At 33.1% G+C, this 24,021-nt stretch overlaps 5 protein-coding genes and 1 long non-coding RNA gene across 7 annotated transcripts; 2 read left to right on the top strand and 4 right to left on the bottom strand.

The window, feature by feature from the left end:
* The first annotated feature begins 439 nt into the window (after positions 1-439).
* On the top strand, positions 440-1,966 carry LOC146887402 (uncharacterized). Its single transcript, XR_014993628.1, has 2 exons — positions 440-1,003; positions 1,335-1,966. It is a non-coding gene; the product is annotated as an uncharacterized LOC146887402 (long non-coding RNA).
* Positions 1,967-5,897: 3,931 nt separating this feature from the next.
* Positions 5,898-8,100, bottom strand: LOC114176488 (uncharacterized). Its single transcript, XM_028061541.2, has 2 exons — positions 7,476-8,100; positions 5,898-6,723 (listed from the first exon to the last, which is right to left on the bottom strand). Exons 1-2 carry the CDS (start codon positions 7,635-7,637, stop codon positions 6,187-6,189), a joined length of 699 nt encoding a protein of 232 aa, XP_027917342.1. The 5' UTR covers positions 7,638-8,100; the 3' UTR covers positions 5,898-6,186.
* Positions 8,101-8,584: 484 nt separating this feature from the next.
* Positions 8,585-10,788, bottom strand: LOC114176068 (uncharacterized). 2 transcript variants are annotated; one of them, XM_028060975.2, is made up of 3 exons: positions 10,771-10,788; positions 10,304-10,484; positions 8,585-9,362 (listed from the first exon to the last, which is right to left on the bottom strand). In XM_028060975.2, the coding sequence occupies exons 2-3, from the start codon at positions 10,463-10,465 to the stop codon at positions 8,766-8,768; spliced, it is 759 nt and encodes a 252-aa protein (XP_027916776.1). In that variant the 5' UTR covers positions 10,466-10,484; positions 10,771-10,788; the 3' UTR covers positions 8,585-8,765. The 2 variants fall into 2 exon arrangements, with proteins under 2 accessions (XP_027916776.1, XP_027916777.1); XM_028060976.2 differs by lacking the exon at positions 10,771-10,788 and adding an exon at positions 10,625-10,755.
* Positions 10,789-14,034: 3,246 nt separating this feature from the next.
* LOC114175658 (uncharacterized) lies at positions 14,035-15,535 on the bottom strand. Its single transcript, XM_028060432.2, has 3 exons — positions 14,981-15,535; positions 14,705-14,890; positions 14,035-14,615 (listed from the first exon to the last, which is right to left on the bottom strand). Exons 1-3 carry the CDS (start codon positions 15,407-15,409, stop codon positions 14,331-14,333), a joined length of 900 nt encoding a protein of 299 aa, XP_027916233.1. The 5' UTR covers positions 15,410-15,535; the 3' UTR covers positions 14,035-14,330.
* Positions 15,536-17,804: 2,269 nt separating this feature from the next.
* Positions 17,805-20,464, top strand: LOC114175594 (uncharacterized). The gene has a single exon (XM_028060350.2). The coding sequence runs from the start codon at positions 17,904-17,906 to the stop codon at positions 20,187-20,189; it is 2,286 nt and encodes a 761-aa protein (XP_027916151.1). The 5' UTR covers positions 17,805-17,903; the 3' UTR covers positions 20,190-20,464.
* Positions 20,465-21,881: 1,417 nt separating this feature from the next.
* Positions 21,882-23,910, bottom strand: LOC114178011 (TCP-1/cpn60 chaperonin family protein). Its single transcript, XM_028063673.2, has one exon. It carries the CDS (start codon positions 23,769-23,771, stop codon positions 22,170-22,172), a length of 1,602 nt encoding a protein of 533 aa, XP_027919474.1. The 5' UTR covers positions 23,772-23,910; the 3' UTR covers positions 21,882-22,169.
* Positions 23,911-24,021: the final 111 nt, after the last annotated feature.

Raw genomic sequence — 24,021 nt, 5'->3', positions numbered from 1 at the left:
CTCCGTATCTTTGACATCTTTGAGAAATGTGAGGCATCCAAGAGAAAGTTAAATAAAATAAATTGAAAAGAGAAAATTGAAGAGAAAAAGAGTGTGGTGAGTTTGCAGTGGTACAGTGATTTATGAATCCGCGCTTACCTGTGCATTGATGGTGACTTCCCAACCATGCAACGCTGAAGTGCAGTTAGCAGCATGTTTGTTATTAGTGTGATTTTATACGTATCCCTCTAAATATGGTAAAGTAATCCTCACATATCACAAGTGCTAGCTTTCAGCTTTCCAATTCCAGAAACAGAAAACAGATTTTAACATGAATTTGTCTCAGTACATTGCAATTTTACAAGGTCCCTACTATTCAGTGGAGATGGACCCCACATACCACTGACAGTAAGTGATGGAAGAAGATAGATGAGAATCACAACAACTATGTGTAGTAGCATCACAGGACTATTAACATTTGGAAATAATGTGATGATCTCACACGATTTACTCAAATCCCACTGCACATGGGTGCAAATCAATACCATATCACTCACTGTTGCATGAGGGATCTTCTACTTAGTGCATGCTAGCTGCACTGTCACTTAAATTTCAATTAATTCACACCGTTGCTGTCTCAAATATCACACCACTAACAAATAAGTAGAGAGTTGTGTATTATTATATTAGCTACCATGCATGGTTTTACAGCAAACAAGTACGTACGTGAATGATTGTTAGGATGTTACATAAGGTGTGTGTGTCCTTTTGAGGATGTTTTTAATTATCTCTCGTGAGAAGCGGTTAGAAAAATGGACATTAAAATTTGGTACCACTAGCTCTATACCTTGCTAATCCACTGGAATATTTTTAGGCCCTTTTACCCGTTCTTTTACAATTTTTCCTATAAATACCTGCTACTGGATCCACACAAATCTAACATCTCAAACTCCCAAACACGATTCTCTTCTTCTCTCTTTCATTATCCCTTTCTTACTCTCTTCTCTTTTGCTTTCAGGGTCAGGTACAAGAGTTATGGGGAAAATCTGAGATGGAGGCACTAGTTTTCTAAGGTTGTTGACAGAAGATAGAGAGCACTGATGATGATATGCATGTTACTATATATATATATATAGAGAGAGAGAGAGCAGAAAATGATGATGAATTGTGCATTTCACTCCTTTGTGCTCTCTATACTTCTGTCATCACCTTCGGCCTCCATTTCTCATTCCCCCTCGTTTATCTCTACTGCAACTGATACAGAAATTCATGAAATAATTGAATGAGCAAGTTCATATATAATTTGATATGTTCTCCCTGGAATCTAACTAGCCCCTTTTCTCTTCTGATTGCAGCTGTTAAAATTACACAACACAAGGCTTTAAAAAACAGTTCATGACTCTGAGATTTGGCCGCATCAATGGAGTGTCTCAGACTCTTATATATCCTAAATTTTTTGCAGTATCATAAAATGATGAAACGAAATTACATAATTGAGGCCAACAGTATATTAATCAACCTTAATTTGTGTTTTGCAGTTAGACGCGTGTTGGACACAACTGTTTGTTGATGGCATGAGAGAGTAAGAATGAGAAACAGAAACTGATAAAGGATTTAGCTTTTCTGGTGATTTTGTACACCCTTTTGTTCTTCTTGCTGTATAAACATTTGATTTGGGCATAGTAGATCTGAATTTTGTGCTTCATCTGGTTTGCTTTGAACATGAAGAATGTAGCAGAAGTTGGTTTATGGAAGAAGGAGCACATGCAATTGGAAGAAAATATGTGGGGTCCCATGACATAATATTGTAGGGCACATAGATACTAAATTTCGAAGGTGGTAGAAAAAATGATGTATAGTGGTATTGCAATGGAACATAGAAGGCATAAATGGTAAACGATGTGAAGAAGAAAGAGTGAAATATGACTTGTCTTGGCTGCAATGCAAGAAACATGAAATTAATGAAAATATTGTCCAATTTTGTAGACCTACACTGCTTTAAAGATATTGCTCATTGGGAAGAAAATTTGTTATTTTGAGATGACAAAGACCCTTTCCAGATTTGTAGATGCACACTCATTCCGATGTGACTTACATGCCCATTACTATTTAAACCCCACTTTCATATCATCAAATAAATATAAAACCACTAATTTATGAGATTAATTTTCTTCTTCTTCATTCATTCTATATAGCAAGTTACGTGCAAATATAGTTTTCACCAGTTTTTTCCTCCTACTCTCTCCACTGTGATTGCTGTCATGCACATAAACCAGTATTTTTGGAATCGAAAGCTACTGTCAACATATACTGAGATTTAATAATAGTTCAAGAAATCAAATGGGTTTTAATAAAATTCTTTTAATGATTGGAATTATGTAAAATAATTCTAAAAGGTATATAATATCATCTTTTTTTATAATATCACAAATAAAAATAGATTTATAGGCTTTTAATAGGAGTTTAAATAATTTTTTTATCACATTTAAATTCAAAGTTCAATCACACGCATTAATATTTATTAATGTAGAATAAAAAATTAATTAATTATATATATATATATATATATATATATATATATATATATATATATATATATATATATTATAGTGAACTAAATATGATAATAATACATCTTCTCTGTAATTTTCTGTGCCTAATAAAAAAAAAGTAAAAAATAAGGTTATACCCTTCCGGTTGAAATTATATCTAGATATAGATATAGAATAAAAATAACTACAAATTTCATCTTATAAATTTAACTTTATAAAGTTAAATTAAACTTAAATTTTATTATTTTTTATGTTGATATCAATTTGGTTGGTAACGATAAAGTCAGTTTTTAACAGAAAAAAATTAAGACATTAAATATTAATATTTTTCTCAAGAAATAAACATAGATTAATTGGTATATATATATATATATATATATATATATATATATATATATATATATATATATATATATATATATATATATGTATGTATGTACAATGTTTGTCGAGGAATTAGTCTTTCTATTTGGGTATAATACATTTCAACTAATATTTTCCAATGACAAAATTCTCGAAAAACTATTTAATTTATTGCATGAATATTTTTAATTTATGTAAAAGGTTATAAGTTAAAATATAAAATTAAGTTTCCAAATAATAGAGCACAATTAATTAAAATATAATTTTAATTTTAAAATATTATGGCTAAGATTTTTTTTTTTTAAAGTATTTTATCAATATAGAAAAGATTAAAATGTTTTAGAAATTCAAAATAAGTTAAAAACTTAAAATGAATTAAAAATAAGTAAAATAAATAATATATAAATATATTGTTTTAACATTTTTTATTAAACGTAGTTTGGTGTTGTCTTATATAATTTTTTTATCATTCAAAAATCCCACAATAAAATAGAAAAAACCCTACAAACCTTCAAAACATAAAATATAATGATAATTAAAAATACAAAAGTATAGGTCTAGATCTTGAATGATCTTCTTTGTAGTCTATTATTATTATTGTTGTTGAAATGAAATCACACCATAACAAAAAGTGGAGTGGTGTCTTACTTTGTTGCATGCGAGTAATGATCTAGAATCTAGTGTCGTAATATGCTTTGCATGTTTAGTCAAATCGAATGCAGTTTTTGGTCTAAAGAATATTTAGTTTCTAATGGTTCATCAACCAAGATTCCTTTTCACATTCTTCCAAATCTAGCTATACATCACTCACCAACGTTAATTAACTATATGATTTAAATCTAAAACACTCTCATGCAAAAAGAATATATATATTTTTTAATGATACAGGGTATTTTATAAACAAATGAGATAAACATTTATTAAATTATTTAGAAAATTGACCAATGTTTGATAAATACAAGTCTTGCGTATGAAGAGTACAATAAAGAATTTGATTTTTTTTAGCTAGATTAGTGGGATTGCATGTTGATGATGATATTGATATGACTCAACCACATTAATTTTGGTGACCATTTTTACAATTCAAGAGGGAATTCAACCCTAGACACCCAATTTAATTAGAGTGGTAGTTAAAGAGGTTCAAAATATTAATGCTCAAGTCCTTGTGTCCATGGCACCGGTGAAGTTAGTGGGTAAGCCCTACCAACATTTATTTTTTTGTCTAGATATATTGAAAAAGTTATAATGTTTTCTTTTACCTAACACAATTTAGTTTCGTTAGGGTTTAGGATTTTGTAAAACGTAACTTTTATTATGAATTTAGTATGATCCTACCATATTTTGTATTATTTGATACTTTTTAATAATTTTTGATGCAACAACGAATGATTGATAAATTTTAGAATATTAGTATTACCGACAGATATTTGGCCATCGAAAGTTTGTCGGTAAAATAGTATTATCGACATATTATGGCAATTATCGACGGACTCTGACCGTCGATAATAAGCGTTTTTTTGTAGTAATCTGACTTTATTTAGAAAAATTTTCTTAATTTTATGAATAATTTTTATCATAATTACTCATTGTAAGTAAACAATATCACTAAGAAAAAGAAAAAGTAAAAGAACGATCATTCGCAACAAGATTCACATAGTGAAGCATCATTTTGAAAATTCGCTTTTAAAGTTGAGAGAAGAGGGAAGCAAGGTTCGTTGTTTTGTATGTGCAAACTATGAGTAGAAAGTCACTTAAAAAGTACAAAACAAACAGAGAAAGATGCATCTTATTGTGGAATTTTGAAGCTTTCGGCTAGGGATTGGTTGGTCCATATTATCATCTTCTACGTGTATTGGATGGTGCCAACCCAAGTTGCTATTATTTGATATATGATGTTGAGATAACTATGATGCTCTTCTTCACATTCTCAAACCTTTGAATATCCTTTTTTCATGTAACCATCCACCACCGGTAATTTCCTCTAATATTCTAACACCTACTCACCGATATCACATCAAATAATCTAATTTTATCATATAAATATAAATACGTGTTGGAAACATTCTACCTAAATTCTTAAAGTTATTCACTTTTTTAAATATAATAATCATTGTGGAGTTATTCAATTGGTGAAAAACTTGATTGATCATTGTGAAAGCATCAACCTTTTGGTGGACTCGCAATAAGTAGCAGTTTCCTGCTAAACGAATCGACTCCCACACTTCTTTAATCCTAAAAAGTAATTTCAGATGTACCCTTTTACATTTGGGAATGAAAAAAAGAGAGTTGATTTTTTAAAAGTGAATGAAAAAAAAAAACACCTTTCAAAAGCAGATAAGTCTTAGTATGGTAAGAAAGATTTGGCATACCATAGTGTTGATAAGGGTATCTAATATGTTGAAATTCCCACTACCAGAATTGGTAGTAGATATTTTTTGCCACTATTTTATTATGTATGTTCCATCCTACAGATAGATGAATTGATTGATGGGTCTCTTCCAGATAAGAATTTATTCGGGAGATATGTACTAACGAGATCCGAGTCTAACTTGTTGGAAATTTAAGTGTAAGTCTAAGTCCTACATTAAATAAAAATGAGAAAATTGAGCATTATATAAGGATCAAGGCTCGTTAACTTTGCTTTAAAATTTTGGGTTAAAAGTGGCGTCAATATCTTATATGTGAGTTGGACTTATGCTCAATTAGTGTTAAATCTCCCTGATGATTCTGGAACAACCCAACACAATTTACATGAAATATATATGATTTTTATCCTGCATCTCCAAATATTATCACTCTTTTCACATTTTGACAATCAATTGAGCCAGTCCACATTGCTTGGAGAACATGTTATCTTCGTTTCATAGCCCTGAAATGACATGCCATGTCTTAATCTAATGTAAACAACCAATTATATACTCCAATCAAATCTGATTTGGTTTTTCAAAGCTATGCCATCCATTTATATATGTTTGGTCATGCAATGAAAGGACATTTCTGAAATGATTCAAGAGAGTAATAATAACTGTATTATGGGTAAACCAGCACCATCCATTACATGCTTGTGCCACTAATCAAGTTCATGTTCTTTATTCACCAAGCATAAGATTGATAGATATACTAATAAACCAGCACTGTCCGTTACTTGATTTTTGAACTCCCAAAACAGGGAAAAGAATACTGCAATATACTATTGTACAATAATTAACCAACAATGGTATCATTACATGAACTATTGAACTTTACCACGAACTGAAAGATTATCAAGTTGAAGGACAGTAGAATTATGAAACTATGCTGCTTCTGTGGTGTCCCCAGTTTCCTTCTTATTGAATGACTTGGTGTGAAGATCTCGTGTGATTTGAGTGGTTGTGTCCAAGAAGTACAAAATAAATGATGTGAAACAGGAACAAGCAAACATAGGTATTGGCCCATAAATCCAAAGGACAAGAGGAAATGAAAAGTAGAAGGCACGCAACCCTAGAGACCAAGAATAACTCCCTCGGTTTAAGGATCTTGCAGCATATTCTATAAAATCTCTTTGGCTTTTCAGTGCGTGTGTGGTGATCAAGAAGCTCACTTGTGCATAGTATCTGATAGATTGCACATTACACAGAAACGCAACAAGGAAACACAGTGAGATGCAGAGGCGTTTGATTGAAGAATTAAGGGAAGTTTTGTTGCCATAAACTAGTTTTGTATCTGATTCATAGTTTGCAAAAACGCCAATAAGTGAACTAAGAGTTATTGCTGTTGTAGCAAGAAGGGTAGATGCCATGATATTGTTGCGGATTGTTTGAACTCCCAAAACCCCGTTTTTCAAAGGATCCTGAAAACAATGCAAATGTAGTTTGTTCAGAAACCACTGTCTCAGTGAATAGAAAGGATTTGCACAGTAAATGACAAAAAGTTCTAAACTAAAACTCTATTAACAGAAACACTGTCTTTGTGAATAAGAACAACACATGCAAAATTGCACATGTCAGAGTGAAAGACAACGTCTTATTAGTACTTGGGTTTTAACACAACTCTATTCTAAAGGTAGATACCCCAGAATTCTATTAACAGGTACTTTCCTAAAGACAAATATTCAGAACTGATATTGTACAAGATAAACAATCTAGTATACGAGTAAGAACAAACAACACATGTGCATTTATTTCCACATCTCAGTAAGAGACAACATCATAGCATTTAGGCTTTGACCTAACTCAATTCCAAAATTTAACTGAAGTTCTACTAACAGGTACTTTCCTAAAGACAAATAATCAAAACTGTTATTGTACAAGATCATAAACATTCTTTTGAGAAACAACACGTGCAGTTTCACATCTCGGTAAGAGAGACAACAACATCTTAGCACTTAGCCTTGGACCTAACTCAGTTCCAAAAGTTAGCCTAAAGTTCTATTGACAGTCAAAAATGTTATTTTACAAGATAAACTATCTTTATGAATAAGAACAACCTCTGCATATTTGTGTTTGAGTCTAATTCAGCATCAAAAGCTAGTAAAAATTTCCATAAAACAGATAGTTATGTAGAGAAGATAAATGGTCTTTATGAGAGAAACAGAGTACTGACAGCCATGATGGAAAGAACCCATTGATGACGAGACTGAGCATTCAAGCCAATGACTGTGTGAGATGGGTACCGAATTATAGTGCAGAGAAGCCAAACGTGATAGATTCCCAAAACCAACACACCCAGAGGCACCAACACGTAGTCCAGTTCATCTACTTCCATCCTTCCTCTTCAAATTGCAAACTTTAACTTTCACAAATCACCGATGTTACCTCACAACATAACCAACACCCAACACCCAACACCAAAGTTGTAATCTTAGTGAATTCAAATTGGTTCTCCTTTCCTTTCACTCATACCTACCCTTGTCTTTTCCACTCACAAAACCTTCTCCTCTTTTCCTCCATGGCAAGTAAAGATAAAGAGCTTCCCCATTGCTCTTTTAACTTGTAAAGTCAGAAAAACTAAAATTGAATCCATTCTTTCTGACTGAAGAAAAATTGGGAAACAGAAATTGACACCGACACTGTTAGTATAATTAGTATATGCTTTCCACCATGTTTCCCGATTATGATTTGATTTGACTAAATTTAGCTGAAGAAACTAAAAAAGAACTGAAATTGAGATAAAGATAACATGTTCTTCCATGTGGTCGTTTTCTTTATACTTGTTGTCACTAACTCAAACCACGTGCCATTTTGTTTCACACTAACCCTCTTTTGTTGCTTTTGTTATCACTCTTCGTTGGTAATAATAGTGTTAACATAATTGTGTTGTGGACAACTACATTGCTACTATTAAATAATCCCTCAATGATGCATGAATCATCATAGTTGTCATGTGTAGGGCCTCTTAGATGGCCTCCATTAAAGTTCAGTCAAAGGAAAATTAAGTGCTTTCTTCTATAACCACCCTACATCTTGCATACGTGTCAATCAAAGCATTTTCAACAAACAACTTACCCTTAAGCCCATCACTTTCAGCATATATATATATATATATATATATATATATATATATATATATATATATATATATATATATAGATAGATAGATAGATAGATACACGTACATAATCTTCTCTTTAAGAAAATGTTCTTAGTGTTTGAATTTAAGTCCATGTAGTGTGTGGATCACACGTAGCCCTCGGTGATGCTTGAATCATCATAAATATAACATTACAATAACAATTAAGTAATTAATAGCTGCCTGTGTAGAAAAAAGACATCAACATCTATTCTTCAATTGTTGTTTTACTGTAAACAAAAATGACTACCTAGTGCTACTCTGCATTGGAACATGTTCATACTTCTCAATTGAAAAGTACAAATTTGTTACATTTATAATTGCTCATACATGATTGACATCTGAGTTTTGATACAAATTGTCAGCAGGTAAAGGATGATAATGTGGTTCCACAACAGACTCTACATCATGGGTTCCCCTTTCTTTTCTGAATGAGTTACTATGAAGATTCCTCGTGATTTTAGCTGTTGTATCCAAGAAGAACAAAACCAGTGACGTCAAGCAGCAGCATGCAAACATGGCTATTGGCCCATAGATCCAGAGGAAGAATGCAAATGAGAGGTAAAACGCTCGAAGCCCAATAGACCAAGCATGGCTCCCACGATTCAAAGTCACAGCAATGTATTCCATGTACTCCCTTTTGTCTCTGAGTGTTGGTGCAGTGATCAAGAAACTTACATGGCAATAGTATCTTATGGACTGCACATTGCATAAGAATGCAATGAGGAAGCAAATGGTGACAGAAATATGTTTGAGTGAAGTATTACCATAAGGTATGAAAGGCTCGTCACTGTTCCAGGCACTGCTAGCAAAAATGCCAATAAGTGAACTCAGTGTGATGGCTGTTGTAGATAGAAGAGTAGATGCCATGATATTGTTGCGAATAGTTTGCACTGCCAGAACCCCATTTTTCATCGGTTCCTGAAAATATAACAGCACGATCAATTCCATGACTTATTTTCATACCTTCTAAGACAGTGGATGTGGCATGAAATTAGGCTATATATCTCTATTAAATGTAAGCATGACCTCATTATGGCTTTTTGTAAGAGAGTTGTATAAAAAAAGTGGTACCAATTGTTTTGATGATTGATTATATTATTATCAACTTTCAGCCATCTCTTTCAGTTTCACAACTTGGTGCCTTGACCATTTCAAACTAAGGGTAGTGGAGTCAGAGAAGAAAGCTTTGTAACCTTAACAAGAGAGAAAAACAAGAACAAAAAGAACCAAATGGGAAGAAACATAGGACATGCTTGGTTGGAGTGAAAAGGCCAAAAAACTGCATGTGGCTCTATTTTTCTGAATACCTTATCACTCCGGCCTCAACTATTTGTCGTAAAAGGATTCAACGAATCACAACTTGCCACATGCTGTCATTACTAAAGTCAAAAATTGCCCAAACATACAGCAAGAAGTTGAGTTCCCCTGTAAATCCTATGTAAGAAACCCATCATTTTTGTGATTCATCCAACAATTGAACAGACAGTGAAAGAAAGGAGAAATGGGAAAATCTCTGGTTTTTTTCTTTCTTTTTTACCTCTGTCTACAAGAATCATATAAAATAACCATTCATGGATTCCTCAGTAATAACAAGGAAACGTGAACTTCAAGTGCGATTGCAAATTTCATATCAAACAACAAAAGCCTAACACAAATGAGTACACTAATTCAAACATCATGAAACACTGATTTTATCCAAAAGAAACAACTTTTCCAAAAACTATCAATGACCCACCTGTATTGTTGTGTGGTGATCCTTTTGTAATCAAAATTTTGTAAGCAAGCACATATTCAAAGCATAAACTTTTCATGAATCGAAAGAGAGAGAAAAAAAAGTGATGATGTAAAGAAGAACTCACACTCATGATGGCGAGAACCCATTGATGACGAGACTCTGCATTAAGGCCAATAACAGTTCGAAGAGGGTTGTGCACGATGGAATAGACAAGCCAGATATGGTACATGAGGAACACCAGCAGACCCAACGGCACCAGAACAAAATCAAGCTGCTCCTTCTCCATGCCGCCGACAACACTTGCTCTGGTACGAGGAATTTCGAACTTAAAAGGCTTTCGATAATGAATGATTCATAAGTATATCTGACTTGTCTGGTCTTAAACCGAAATTTAAAGGATGAAAGCACACATAATCATCTCATTACAAAACTCATTTATTCTCACCAAACAAAAAGGATGAAAGTAAAAAGTAACAGTCTTTCGCTCAGTGGCCACGGATGGATCTGAATCTAACATATCAGATCAATGGTGATAGAAAGTATGTATGTATGTATGGCCGCATGAATCATGATGCTGTTGTCGTCACTCACCTGTGTCCACTGACACCTGTTCACGCTTCACAAGTTGATATGTGCATCCACTCAATACAGAAAAATGGTTAAAAGTTGCAAAGTTATATAGGCCGATATTTTATTTTTTCAAATATGATTTTATTTATTTAATTTTATTAAAAATTAAAATTAATTTTTCTTTCAAAATTTTATCTAATTTAATCTTTTTAATTACGTGAATTTAGTTATTTTAAATAACTGATGTTTATTTGATATTTTAAATGCAGTTTTATGAAAAAATTTAAATTATTTATCATATTTGATATATTTTTTTGTTAGAAATCATATGGTTCTAAAATTAAAAATTAAATTGAATTAAAATATTTAATTATATTTTATTAATATAATTATAAAGAAAAATCTTGTAAAATAAATAAAATGTTAATTATCTATGTATAATTAATTGGATAACTTTTTAATTTTTTAATGAAAATAATTTGTTTAATACAATCCGACACACCTATTCAATATATGTTTACTTGTTTCTCAAGGACAATTAACATATAATTCAAGAATACTGATCAACAGCTTTGAGTTGTAAAAGAAGGGTCTTTATAAAAATTAGTTAAATATATTTTTATTAATAAAACTACCGAATGAAATATAAATAAAAAATTAGGTAATTACACAAATATAATATAACTAACACATCATTGACCTTATTGTTGAATTAAATAGTATAGATGAATGAAATTGGAAATATATTTTTTTTTGTGGTGAATGACATAGGGAATAAATTAATTTGGTCCCTATGCATGATCTAATGGACACAATGGTACAGTGTAATGATTGGTATAAATTATTGAGTTGTTAGTAAACAAAATTTCTCTTCTTTTTAAACTAGTGCGGTACTACTATTTTATTTGGATAAGAATTTTCTAAAGTGAATGACTCACTCAATAAAATACAAAGAGTAATTTGTTAATAGGAAAACTATTGGTTGATATTGCATATAGGGAGAGAAATAGAGAGATTGAAAATATATTAATAAACTATTTTTTAAAATATTATTTAAATAAAAATTTCGAACATGCTATTGAAATATGGATGACAGAATGTAGAAATTGCGTGAGCAATGAACATTTAATCTAATGATAGACCACAACAAATTATTCCAATAAACTCTTTTACTTTTCACGGTCAATTATTTTTTTTACATCATGATTATCATAATTTGTTTTATTTTTTATTGATTTTAACTCCTCGGGCCCGGTTTTTACGTATTTAAATATTTAAAATAGTTTTTTAATTATTTAATTTTATCTACTAAATATTATCAATATCCATTCTATTTATATCACTAATAACTAATCTATTTAACAGAATTAATAATTAATCTATTTTATATAATTAATAAGAACCATATATGAGTTTAATAATTAATAAAAAGATTAATAATAATTAATATTAAATGATTTTATTTAAAGTGGTTTTGTTAAGTATTATTATTATTTTATTTAAAATTATGATTAATATTAAAAATTAATATTACGTATATTTATGAGTAATAATTAATACTTTTAGATAAAACTTAAATGTATTTACTCAATTAATAAATTTTTTGACATTTGAAAGAAATTTTAAATTATTTTTTTGTTTTGTTTTATTAAATATATATAAGTAGTAATTAATTTATTTAATATGTAATAATTAATCTATTAATAAATAAAAGTCATATTTAAAGTTATTAATTAATAAAAAAATAATAAGAATTAAATTAAATGATGTTATTTGAAATGATTATGATTAAACATTAATATCAAATATATCTATATATGATGTATGTATGGATATGATAATATGTTTATTCTAAAAAATAATAATATATGATACATGACATATGCATAAAAAAATGTACAAATTTTCTTAAAAAATACGATAAATATGCAATTGTTATTATGTGAATCCAAAACTAAAATCATACTTATTAAACGTCTTTAAAATATAATATTATAAATTATTGTAATATTATTACTGAATGAATTACATACTTTATTGAAAAATATTGGTAAATATTTTAAAATATCATACACATATACGTGTAAGATATGGATATATGTTAAACATGGACATGTAACATAAATTGAAGTATCAATACATCTCGTGAATGATAAAGATTAAATTTATTAGAAAATTTTGATATGTAATTCTTAATTGAAATTTAGTTATTATTAATGATTAACTTTACTTTTAATAGAAAAAAAAATTACCTTTTATATAGGTTATAATAAATTACTTTATTAAATGGGCCTATTTAAATAATGTCACTTAATAGGGTTAATAAACATGTAAAAAGTATTAATGATATAGCATATAAAGTTGGGAGAAAAACATGTTTAATAATTGAAAGATTTAAGTGATTAAATCCTGACACTTGGAAGATGTTATATTAATTTAGTTTACAATTTGTTTAATAATTGATAGTTGATATCGAAAAAAGGACGTCACAAGATACTAACTAATTTATTCACTAGCGTCTATCTCTACTCTTATTTTATTTGGTTTTGGGTACCTTTATAAGTTTTATGCATTTTTATTGAATATACTATTAAAAGAAAATTTTATTTTTATTAGATTTATTGTGGAAAAATAATTCTTTAATATTTTTCATAATTTATTTATTGAATAAATTTATTTTCCCTCGATAATATTCAAGTGCCCCTAAACTAAAAGCTACATATTTATCGTTAAAATGCAAATATTCATTAGCTTCTCATTAAAGACCCAAATAGTGGATTTTACCCATTATCTCTTAATTTACATTCCATTTCATGTCTTTCAAAGATTTTAATTTCACATGTTACAATTTGAAAAACAAAATCAAAAACAATATTTCTATCGTTTTAAAATTAATTTTGAAACTAATAAGACAGTTCGTAAAGTTAGGTTGCAAAGACTCTTATATTATCATTACAAATAAATTTATCAATTACTGCTATTGCTAAGTTCTAGTAGATCTATTACAACTTCTGATTAGCACAAATTAAAAATACTTAACACGTGTAAGTAATGTAACGTACACAGTATATTTTTTAGTGCAATCTTATATGTAATAAAATCCAAACATTTGCTTTGTAAGATTACTTTTATACAATATTTTATAATGTTTTTATTGAATCAATCATTTTATGTACCAGTTTAATAAATGATGAGGTGGCGCTTATGGAGCTTAGCTAATAGATCTCAGACCAATTATGAGTTAAAAAAGGGTCAAATTTCTCGGCGGCTATAATTACGCTATAATTACCTGAAAAAAATGAAACTACAACATTATTCAGTACACAACCTTTTACATGATGGGACAAAATTATTTGAAAAAAAAAAGAATTCAAAATTATCTTCCGTATTGTGCAGCCAAAAAGAGTCCAAAAGAACACGTCATTCTCATGCTGCCCTGTGAGCTGTATCCACATTAGTTTCCTCACCAAAAAAAAACGAACGAATCATAAACAAGTACTAATAAATTATTTTTATTTTAATTTTGTATACTCTCTGCCATGTGCTGCTTCTTCTTCTTTCCTGAATTCTCACTGAATCAATCAATCATAGGTGCAAGAATGCTTGAGCGAAAGTGAAACATTGATCTTCTTGGGATCCAAATTGATGGAACATTCAACACTCTTGTAGTACTTCGGCTTCACCAATCTCCCAAGAACGTATGCTCTGGATCGAATCACAAAGCTCAATCTCAATGGCACAGGCACCGTAGGCACACCCGTTGTGCTGCTCAAGCTTGCACCACTTCCATACAGAGGGATCTTGTTCCCCATCACTGCAACACTCACTACTCTCTGACTCTTTCTTGACTGATAAAACTTCTTCAACTGCATAACATAACCAATTCAAATCAAATTCATTCATTTCTTCACAGATTAATTAATGTGCATAATAAAGATAAAGGAATGAATCTTACATTTCCTGTGGCAATCACAATTTCTGAAAAGGACAGATCCAGAGGAGTGGATGTGACATGGACCCCGAAGAATGTTCCGGTGTTGCGATAAGTGAATCTGACGGTGGAATTCAAGGTGATCATGTCGGTGGCGACGCCGGTGGAATCGGAGCCCGCTTGAACTCTGAGATGGTCGAATTTGATGCTCTGTATTGAAACCCAGAAGGTGAAATCGAGAAGCGAGGAAAACCCATTTGGGAGGGAGAAAAAAGATGAAGAATTGCGAAGGAAGCGAACCTTGATGAGGACATTGGGCTTCATGGGTCTGCTGGCGCCCCAGAGGATGAGAGAGAAGAGAGAGAAGAGGAGGAAGAAGCCGAGAACGAAGGCGAGGAAATAGTAGCGGCGAGAGAGCGCGCGGTGGCGATCTTCGTTTTGGAGAAGGCCCTCCTCTTCGATGACGTCGATGTCCTTGTTCCACGGCAGCTTGTGGTTGCGGTGGTGGTTGTTGTTGATCTTGCGTGAACCGGAGAAACGGCTGGAGGAGGAGTGAGAGTGAGGAGGAGAACCCATGGGGCTGAGCACCGGCGTTGAATGCAACGACGTCGTTGTTTTCTCTCCATCGTGGGAAGGGCTCTGAACGTAGTACACCGCTCGCCGTGGAGACCTGGTGGTGGAGGACGCGTCGAGGCTTGTCACCTCGGAGTCTGTCTTCGCATGATGCATCCTAACCAATCTAATGGATCGATTACTATGATATGAGAGGACCCAACAATGATATATGAGTTAATGGAAAGGAAGTAGTAGATAGTGATTGATTGGTGAATTACATTATTAATTATAAAATGATGAAGAAAAACAAATGTGCCTTGACTAATGTTAACGCTAAGGGTTTAGGTTAAAGAGAAAAGTGAAAAATGAGAAGGTTGCTTTATTAATTGTTAGGTTTGGGTATTAGGATTTAGAGTGTGGGAAAGAGTAATGTCCCCGACAGCTCAGTTACAGTTGTCACCGATAGCATAGGAAGATTCATAGATCAATGGGAACACCTTCACTTCTTTTTCTTTTTCATTCACAAATTGTTTTTATATTATAAAGTCATACCATGTTTTCACAATTACACAATCAGAAAAGTAAAGTTATCTAGAAAAATAGGTAAATACTTATATACTGCAATATTTACATTTATTTATTATTATTATTTTGTTGGTGTGTCGGTGGTGCGGGATAATAGTGATTACTGAGTTTGAGATCAACTATATTAGATTTCAATTTCATGATTAGTAAACATTTAAATTATGGATCGATTTCTCTTATGTAAATTAAATTACTTACTGATTAGATAAAATAATTTTGAATTTATATATCATTTAATCACATAAACTGGTTTTAAAAAATCAAAATGTTTAACATACATTGGACCATTGAAGAGAAGAGGTCAATTCCACTGATCATACGATTCGCGTGCGCTTGTAGGGCCGCACCGACTATGCATGATAAAACACAGATCCTAAAATTTATTTATTTATACTCTTGGAATAAATTATTATTTGATATTATTAGACGATAATTATTGATGTTTGAAAGTTAAAGAGTTGTTTTGGATTTAACCCACGAATCTAATAGTGATATGCAAAAGTGGAATTACATATTTAATTAAAGATAGTTTTATATGAATATTAATTGACATATGTTTAAGTGAAAACAAATTTGAATTGTTTAAAAATTAAATTATTTAGTAATTATATTTTAATAATATTTTAAATAATTATATTCTATTTTCCAATTGAATATAAGAATTATATTTGATTTATAGTTAAATATAATATTTTATAATTGATTTTAAAAAATAACTAATAATAATATCAATTTTAAAAAAATATATATAATATTTATAAAAATTTAAATTTGATTTCAATTTAAAAAGAATAAATTATTTTATTTTAACAAAAAATTGGACTAAATTAAATAAAAATAACGAATATAAAAATTGAATTGAACAAAAATAACGAATATAAAGATTAAATTGAAAAAAAAAATTAATATAATCCTAAACTGACAGATGACACTGACAATAACACGTGACACAATTGTGACTTGACACGTGAACAATTTTTTGAAATTAAAAAAGTAAAATAAAAGTCAAAATTTGACACATGTACAATTCAAAATTTAAACACCATTGATAAAAATGATCAAATTAACCAAAATTTAACAAAAATAAAAATCTAATTAAACACAAAACAAAAATACGATCAAATTAAATAAAAACAATAAAAATATAAATCAAATATATATTTAAACAATTTAAATACGAATCTCTTTTACTAATTATAAAAGTTAAATTCTCACAAAGCTTAAATTCCTTATATATTTATACAACGAAATTTGTTTTGTTATTTAATAAAACTAATTAAAAACTTGACTAATAATATTGGATAAAATTATGTTGTATTAAATATAAGATAATATGACAAATAATATACTGAGATTAAAAAACTTTAATTTATTATGTTATGTAGAAATAGTCATTACAACACTTTGGTGTTAGTTATAGAAATTACATAAAAGAAAGGTCACCGACTTCTTTTGGAATTTTTAGTTTATTTTAAAAGAAAAATTTATCAGAAAGAAAAAAATTGAAAGTTTTATAAAAATTAAGAACCAGAGAAATTGATTGTTTTTATTCAAAACTAAAAAGATTAATTATGTTTTTGTCTCTTAACTTTCAGTAAATTTTAGAATTAGTTCATTTTAAAACTTTAAATTAATTTAATTTTTTATTTTTTGAAATACGTGAATTTAGTCATTTTAATCAAATTTTGTTAAATTTATTTCACATTTCAAACATGTTTCACAATAGTATTTGACTTCACATTAAAACAAAAATGTGTCAAATAGTATAAATAACTCAAATAAAATCCTAAAATGTGTACGAAATATTAAATAAACCTAATAAAATTTGATTAAAAAAACTAAATTCACGTATTCCAAAAAATAAATGACTAAATTGATTTAAAGTTTCAAAATAGCATAATTCCAAAATTTATTTAAAAATTAAGGTAAAAAACATATTTAAAGCAAATAGGTGTTAAATGATAATTATATATTCTAAATTGTCATTTAGTTTTGTTTACTGTGTCTGCTGTCGCTCTTGATTGGAAGTGGATAAACTAGACTCCTCCGCGTTCGGCCACCGGCGCCGGAATATTTCTAAACAATGTTGGTACAATCGAAGCTCCTCCGTCTCCGCCGCATCCACCGGCTGCTGCCGTCCACGTTTTCCTCTCTGCGGCGCTGCCACAGCGATTCACCTTCTCCTTCGCGAAAAGACCACGAATTGACGGTGACCCAAGTTGTGGAACATCTTCAAAACCCGCCCAATCATTGGGACTACGATACACTTCGTCCCTTTCTCTTCGAATCCTCACACTATCTCCTCCTTATCACTCTTCGCTTAAACTCCATTCCCAAAGCCCTCGATTTTATCAATTACCTCAGAGGCAGAACAGAGCACCACCAAGCCCTCTCTTGTGTGTTCGAAGGCGCTCTTGAACTCGCTTCGCAGCACCCTAATTCGCAGAAAGAGCTTCTCATGCTTCATAGTTACAGAAAATCCAATGGTGATAACATTGCTCTCACTTCGAGATCTGCTTTCCTCCTTTTGAAGTGCCTCGGGGAGGCCCAAATGGTGGACGATTCGCTTCTTCTGTTCAAGGAGCTCAACTCTTCTTCCAAAAGTTCTGGAGTTTGCAACGAATTGCTTAAGGGGTTGTTTAAATCTGGTCGCATTGATGATGCGCTCCACGTGCTTGACGAAATGCTTGAACGGGATTCTGATTTTCCTCCTGATGATTTCACTGGTGAAGTTGTTTTTGGGGTATTGGGGAAGCAGGAGCAACATGGAAGAAGCTTTGCTGATAAAGAAATTGTGGGGTTGGTTACCAAGCTGTGTGAGCACGGGGTTTTCCCTGATGCGTTTAAGCTTACCCAAATGATAACGAAGATGTGCCGACACCGAAAGAATGGTGTGGCGTGGGAGGTTTTGCATGCTGTGATGAGATTGGGTGGTGCAGTTGCGGTTAAAGCTGCGTCCTGCAATGCTCTGTTAGCTGGGTTGGGAAGGGAAAGGGACACTCAGCGGATGAATAAACTGATGGCAGAAATGGAAGAGATGGGGATAAAGCCCAGTGTTGTGACCTTTGGGATTCTTGTTAATCATTTGTGCAAAGCTAGGAGGATTGATGAGGCGCTGGAGGTGTTTGATAAGTTGAGAGGCAAAGGAGAAGGTAATAATAGGTTTGATGTTGAGCCTGATGTGGTCTTGTTTAATACTTTGATTGATGGACTTTGTAAAGTTGGTAGAGAAGAGCATGGTTTGAGTTTGTTGGAAAAGATGAAAACAACGAAGCAAAGTAGGCCAAATGCAATTACATATAATTGTTTGATTGACGGGTTCTGTAAAGCTGGTAACATTGGCAAGGCTCGCATGCTATATAGTCAGATGATTGAGGAAGGAGTTCAACCAAGTGTGGTCACCCTCAATACATTGGTTAATGGTTTGTGCAAACATGGAAAGGTCCACAAAGCAGTTGAGTTTTTCAGTGAGATGAAAGGAAAGGGGTTGCAGGGAAATGTTGTTACTTATACTGCGCTGATATCTGCCTTCTGTGGTGTGAATAATATTGATAAAGCCATGCAATATTTCGATGAAATGTTGACTTCTGGATGCTCTCCAGATGCAATTGTTTACTATAGTTTAATAAATGGTTTAAGCATTGCTGGAAGGATGGATGATGCCAGTGTAGTTGTGTCAAGGTTGAAGCGGGCTGGGTTTGGTCTTGACGTAGCCTGCTATAATGTCCTCATCAATGGATTCTGTAAGAAGAAGAAGCTGGAAAGAGTTTATGAAATGCTTAATGAAATGGAAGAAACTGGGGTTAAGCCTGATATTGTAACTTATAACACTTTGGTTTCCTACCTCGGTAAAATTGGAGATTTTGCAACTGCCAGTAAGGTGATGAAAAGGATGAGGAAAGAGGGTCTTCAGCCTTCTGTTGTGACGTATGGAGCAATTATACATGCATATTGTTTAAAGGAGAATGTTGATGAGGCCATGAAAATATTTGAGGAAATGTGTTCCAAATCTAAGGTTCCCCCGAACACTGTGATTTACAGTATCTTAATAGATGCTCTGTGCAAGAATAGCAATGTAGAAAGGGCTGTTTCTTTGATGGATGACATGAAAATAAAGGGAGTTCGACCCAATACAACAACTTATAATGCTATTTTCAAGGGAGTTCGGGATAAGAAAATGTTGCATAAAGCATTTGAACTTATGGACAGAATGATTGAAGACGCATGCAGTCCTGATTATATAACCATGGAGATTCTTACTGAATGGTTTAATGCGGTTGGTGAAATAGAAAAACTGAAATGTTTTGTTGAAGGGTATCCGGTCTCATCTTCTTCTGCATCTCCGCCAACTTCAAATTGTATGCTTTAGTTAATGCAAGGGTTTTAGGTGTCAAAGCTTTACAGGATTGTATTCTTTGAGCTCAATTTTTTAACACCGCAAAGCTGGTAGGGTTTATGACAATATTAATTTTTTTAACTCCAAATTTTGAAGCTTTTGACTTGACACTTGTAATTTAATTCACCGATTTAATGAAGGTATACAAGTACAAACTTATCAGGCTCAAGACCCAACGTTAAGGTCAAAGGATGTTGTCTATCACTTTCCATCATCAACTTTCAATGAGAACATTTCTTTTTTTTCAATCTTGAATTTTAAGGTAGCTGTAAGATAAGTTATTGGCCTGAATGCAAAATCTGATTAATGACACATCGAGTCCCTACAGCATGCAATTATAAAGTCAATTCGATTCATTCATCTTTCTATGACCCATTTTCCAGGGATTTGGGTTTTCCAGCATTGTCATTCTCTCCAAACATGATGTATCAAAAAAGGTGGTTGTTGAAATTTTCAAACCTTCATATTTTCTGCCATGGCAGCCCTAATTCTTACTGAAATATACCAAAACATTTGTTAACCATCAATGAATAATGCAAAAACAATGTAAAACTCTAAGATGACAAACCATTCTGAAACTGTGGGAGTTATATAGACAATTTGTTAACCATCAATGGAAGATACCAAACCATAACAATACTGATACAAAACGATTCCCGAAGAATGGTTTGAATTGGTATCTTTTTTACCTTCAAAAGAATGTTTAACCCTTCTCTTATTATTTAATAAAAAAGAATTTTAAGACATAAAAACATAGTTCCTAAACGAATTGGTATCTTAAAGAACACAATTTTCTATATTAATTATATCTAATTTGATATATCATATAACATTTAAATGTATATATTTAACAATTAATTTCTATCGATGAACTATAAAGTGTAAACCATGTATTTACAAATACAATGTCTCATTTTTTTCAAATTGTATATGTTGCTTTATCCCAGCCTAGTCTCATGCGGCGTAACCAAAGAAAAAATAGGTCCCCTAAAACAGAAGGAATCAATATTAAAGAAGCTGATAAAGCTCCTGAAATTCATAAAACTATCACGTTCTACACTTATTGCGAGAAGTGTCAGCACAACCATTGATCCATTACGGATGGTTTGCTTTTTGCGTATGGGGTAAGTGACTTTCCTCCTATTTTTCATTTAAATACAGACACATTAGACTCGAAGGTTCAAGAGAAGAAAAGCCAACTTTCGGTGACAAGAAAGACCAACAGCATGCTAGGATAGTGCACAAATGCACGTGCGACACAAAAAAAAAAATCCACGTTAAAGACACAAATCTATTTGGTTGCAACAGGCCATATGAATAACATGACCCAGTATCACGTATATCTAAATTTACATGCTAAATACAATATTTCCAGTGAGATTAACATCCAAAATTCAAAACCACTTGGAGAAAACTCATCAGCAACTAATGGATTCTCCAAGGCGCGCAGACATTCAGATCCCATCGCATCATCAGATAATTAAAATTTTAAATATAACTGACATTTCATCAATTCATGAACAATGACAAGTTTTGGGATGCTTTCTAGAACAGCCTAAGTATACGTAATCCACAAAATTACAAGATATTAAAACTATGTATTTCAATAAGCAATCAATCTCTCAAAGCCACATACAGACGCAAGATATACAAGTATGGCTAAGGTAAGGAAAAAAACACGAACACAATCGAAACTGACATTCAGACAAAAAGTATCAACTAAACTCCCACACACATTAAGAAGGGCTTCTGAATCGGATGACTCGAGAAAGCATCCATAAGGACATTCAAAATTGTAAAACAACAGCAGCAACTAATGTAAGCCAAAATACCTTAACCAAAAAGTCACTAGAAAGAACATAAACTAACAACATAAATTGAAGCACGGAAGACAAAATAGATAATGGATGAATCAGTTTCTCTCCAACCAAATGTCTCATTGTTCAATCAACTCTACCGCACAGTTACAATATCATCAATCTTCAAAATCATCCGCACACACTCAGTTGCCAAGGTAATCGCACTTGTGCTCACAAGCAGCGGTTGCACCACATTCTCCTCCAAGATATTGGTGATCTGACCCTTCCTCACATTGATTCCAGCATTTATCTCACCTTGCGCATGCCGATTCCTCAGCTCAGTAACAATGGCAATGGGGTTCAAACCAGCATTTTCTGCAAGAGTATAGGGAATAACTTCTAGTGCCTCAGCAAATGCCCTCACACAGTAACCCTCCATTCCATGCAACACCTTAGCCCAGGCACCCAACTGCCTCGAAAGCTCGATCTCCGGCGCCCCACCGCCAGCAATTAGAAACCTCTTGGCAACCAAACACCTAACAACACACAAAGCATCGTGCAAACTCCGCTCCGCCTCATCAAGCACAAGCTGATTAGACCCACGAACGAGCACTGTAGTGGTCTTCCCCATCTCCTTAATACCATTAATCTTCACAATCTTCCCATCCCCAAGAGAAACCTCTTCCACAAGATCGGCATAACCCAACTTCTCAGCGCGGAAATGTTCAATGTTAGCAATGGGCAAACAATTCAAGGTTTTGGTAATAAACTCAATCTCATCCCTCTCCACGTCCTTAATCACTAAAATCTTAGCTTTTGCAAGGTAGTGCAAGGACAAATCAGTAACAGCATCCCTCAAAATACTCTTCTGAATCAACAACACATTACAACCAGTTGCCTTGATCTTCTTAATCATGCCAAGGATATAACTACGCTCTTCCTTCAAAATCCTATCCATCTGAGAGTAATCACTCACCACGATGCTCTGTTCGATGTCGGTTTTCGGTGGCGATATCTGGAACTGGATGACGGCGATCTTGGCGTTCTCCATGCGGGTGGGTCCCCCCGCCGCGTGGCTAACCTTCTTGTCGAAGACGAGTCCTTTCACAAGCTCGGTGTCATCCACGGTGCCGCCAAGCTTTTTCACGATCTTGACATCGCGGAGGTCAACCATGTCGGGCTTGGCCGCATCAACGACGGAGAGAACAGCGTCGACGGCGAGGGGCGCGAGAAGCGTGGAGTACTGGCTCACAACCTTGCTGTTGAGAGAGGTGCTGGCGGACTTCACGAGCGAGTCGCGGTCCGAGAGCTCCACGGGGACAGCCATGGCGGTGAGAACATCCACTGCCTTTACGGCGGCCTTGTGGAGGGAGTCGGAGACGATGGTGGGGTGAATGCCATGGGACAGTAGGAGGAGGCACTGCTCGAGTAGGGCGCCGGCGATAACGACGACCGTGGTAGTGCCGTCACCGGCAGCGGAGTCCTGCGACTTGGAGAGTTCGACGAGCATCTTGGCTGCGGGCTGGAGGACCTGCATCTTGTTGAGGATGGTGGCGCCGTCGTTGGTAATGATAACCTCGTCGGAGGAGGTGGAGATCATCTTGTCCATGCCCTTGGGGCCAAGACTGGTGCGCACAGCGTTGGCGACGGCGCGAGCGGCCACGATGTTGGCATGGCGGATGTCTTCCTTACGCTTGTTGTCGACATAGGACTCCGTCTTGGAGGATCGGTGTTGGGGAACTGCGATTGCCGCCATTTCGTGATTGCTGAGCGAGAAACCCTAGATTCAGAGGAAACCCTAGATTTGAAAAATTAGGGTGTGGGGGGAAGAAGAAAGAAAGAGTGAAGATGCGTTCTTTCAGAGTAACTTTGGGAGTGGGGTTTTGCGGTTAGATTTTTTCTTTTCTAGCGAAGCCTAGGGGTTTTCAGTTTCGTTTTTTCTTTTTCTAAATATTTTTTAATTTATATAATATGTAATTAATACAAAATATTTTAATACGATTTTC

This window comes from Vigna unguiculata, chromosome 3, assembly GCF_037176805.1.
Source record: "Vigna unguiculata cultivar grain cowpea cultivar isolate G323 ecotype 2 chromosome 3, ASM3717680v1, whole genome shotgun sequence".
NCBI classification, from domain to species: Eukaryota; Viridiplantae; Streptophyta; class Magnoliopsida; order Fabales; family Fabaceae; genus Vigna; species Vigna unguiculata.
Note: the sequence above shows the minus strand (reverse complement) of the source record. Positions and strands in the feature narration are given on the sequence as shown.

What these genes read in the sequence shown, in the direction of transcription:
- LOC114176068 (XM_028060975.2), bottom strand. Translation starts at nt 10,465, where the DNA reads ATGGAGAAGGAGCAGCTTGATTTTGTTCTGGTGCCGTTGGGTCTGCTG. An exon ending in GGGTTCTCGCCATCATGAGT is followed by an intron (nt 9,363 to 10,303) that starts GTGAGTTCTTCT and finishes TTATATTTTCAG; the next exon opens with GAACCGATGAAAAATGGGGT.
- LOC114176488 (XM_028061541.2), bottom strand. Translation starts at nt 7,637, where the DNA reads ATGGAAGTAGATGAACTGGACTACGTGTTGGTGCCTCTGGGTGTGTTG. An exon ending in GGGTTCTTTCCATCATGGCT is followed by an intron (nt 6,724 to 7,475) that starts GTCAGTACTCTG and finishes CATTGTTTTCAG; the next exon opens with GATCCTTTGAAAAACGGGGT.
- LOC114175658 (XM_028060432.2), bottom strand. Translation starts at nt 15,409, where the DNA reads ATGCATCATGCGAAGACAGACTCCGAGGTGACAAGCCTCGACGCGTCC. An exon ending in AGCCCAATGTCCTCATCAAG is followed by an intron (nt 14,891 to 14,980) that starts GTTCGCTTCCTT and finishes GTTTCAATACAG; the next exon opens with AGCATCAAATTCGACCATCT. An exon ending in TTGTGATTGCCACAGGAAAT is followed by an intron (nt 14,616 to 14,704) that starts GTAAGATTCATT and finishes TATGTTATGCAG; the next exon opens with TTGAAGAAGTTTTATCAGTC.
- LOC114175594 (XM_028060350.2), top strand. Translation starts at nt 17,904, where the DNA reads ATGTTGGTACAATCGAAGCTCCTCCGTCTCCGCCGCATCCACCGGCTG.
- LOC114178011 (XM_028063673.2), bottom strand. Translation starts at nt 23,771, where the DNA reads ATGGCGGCAATCGCAGTTCCCCAACACCGATCCTCCAAGACGGAGTCC.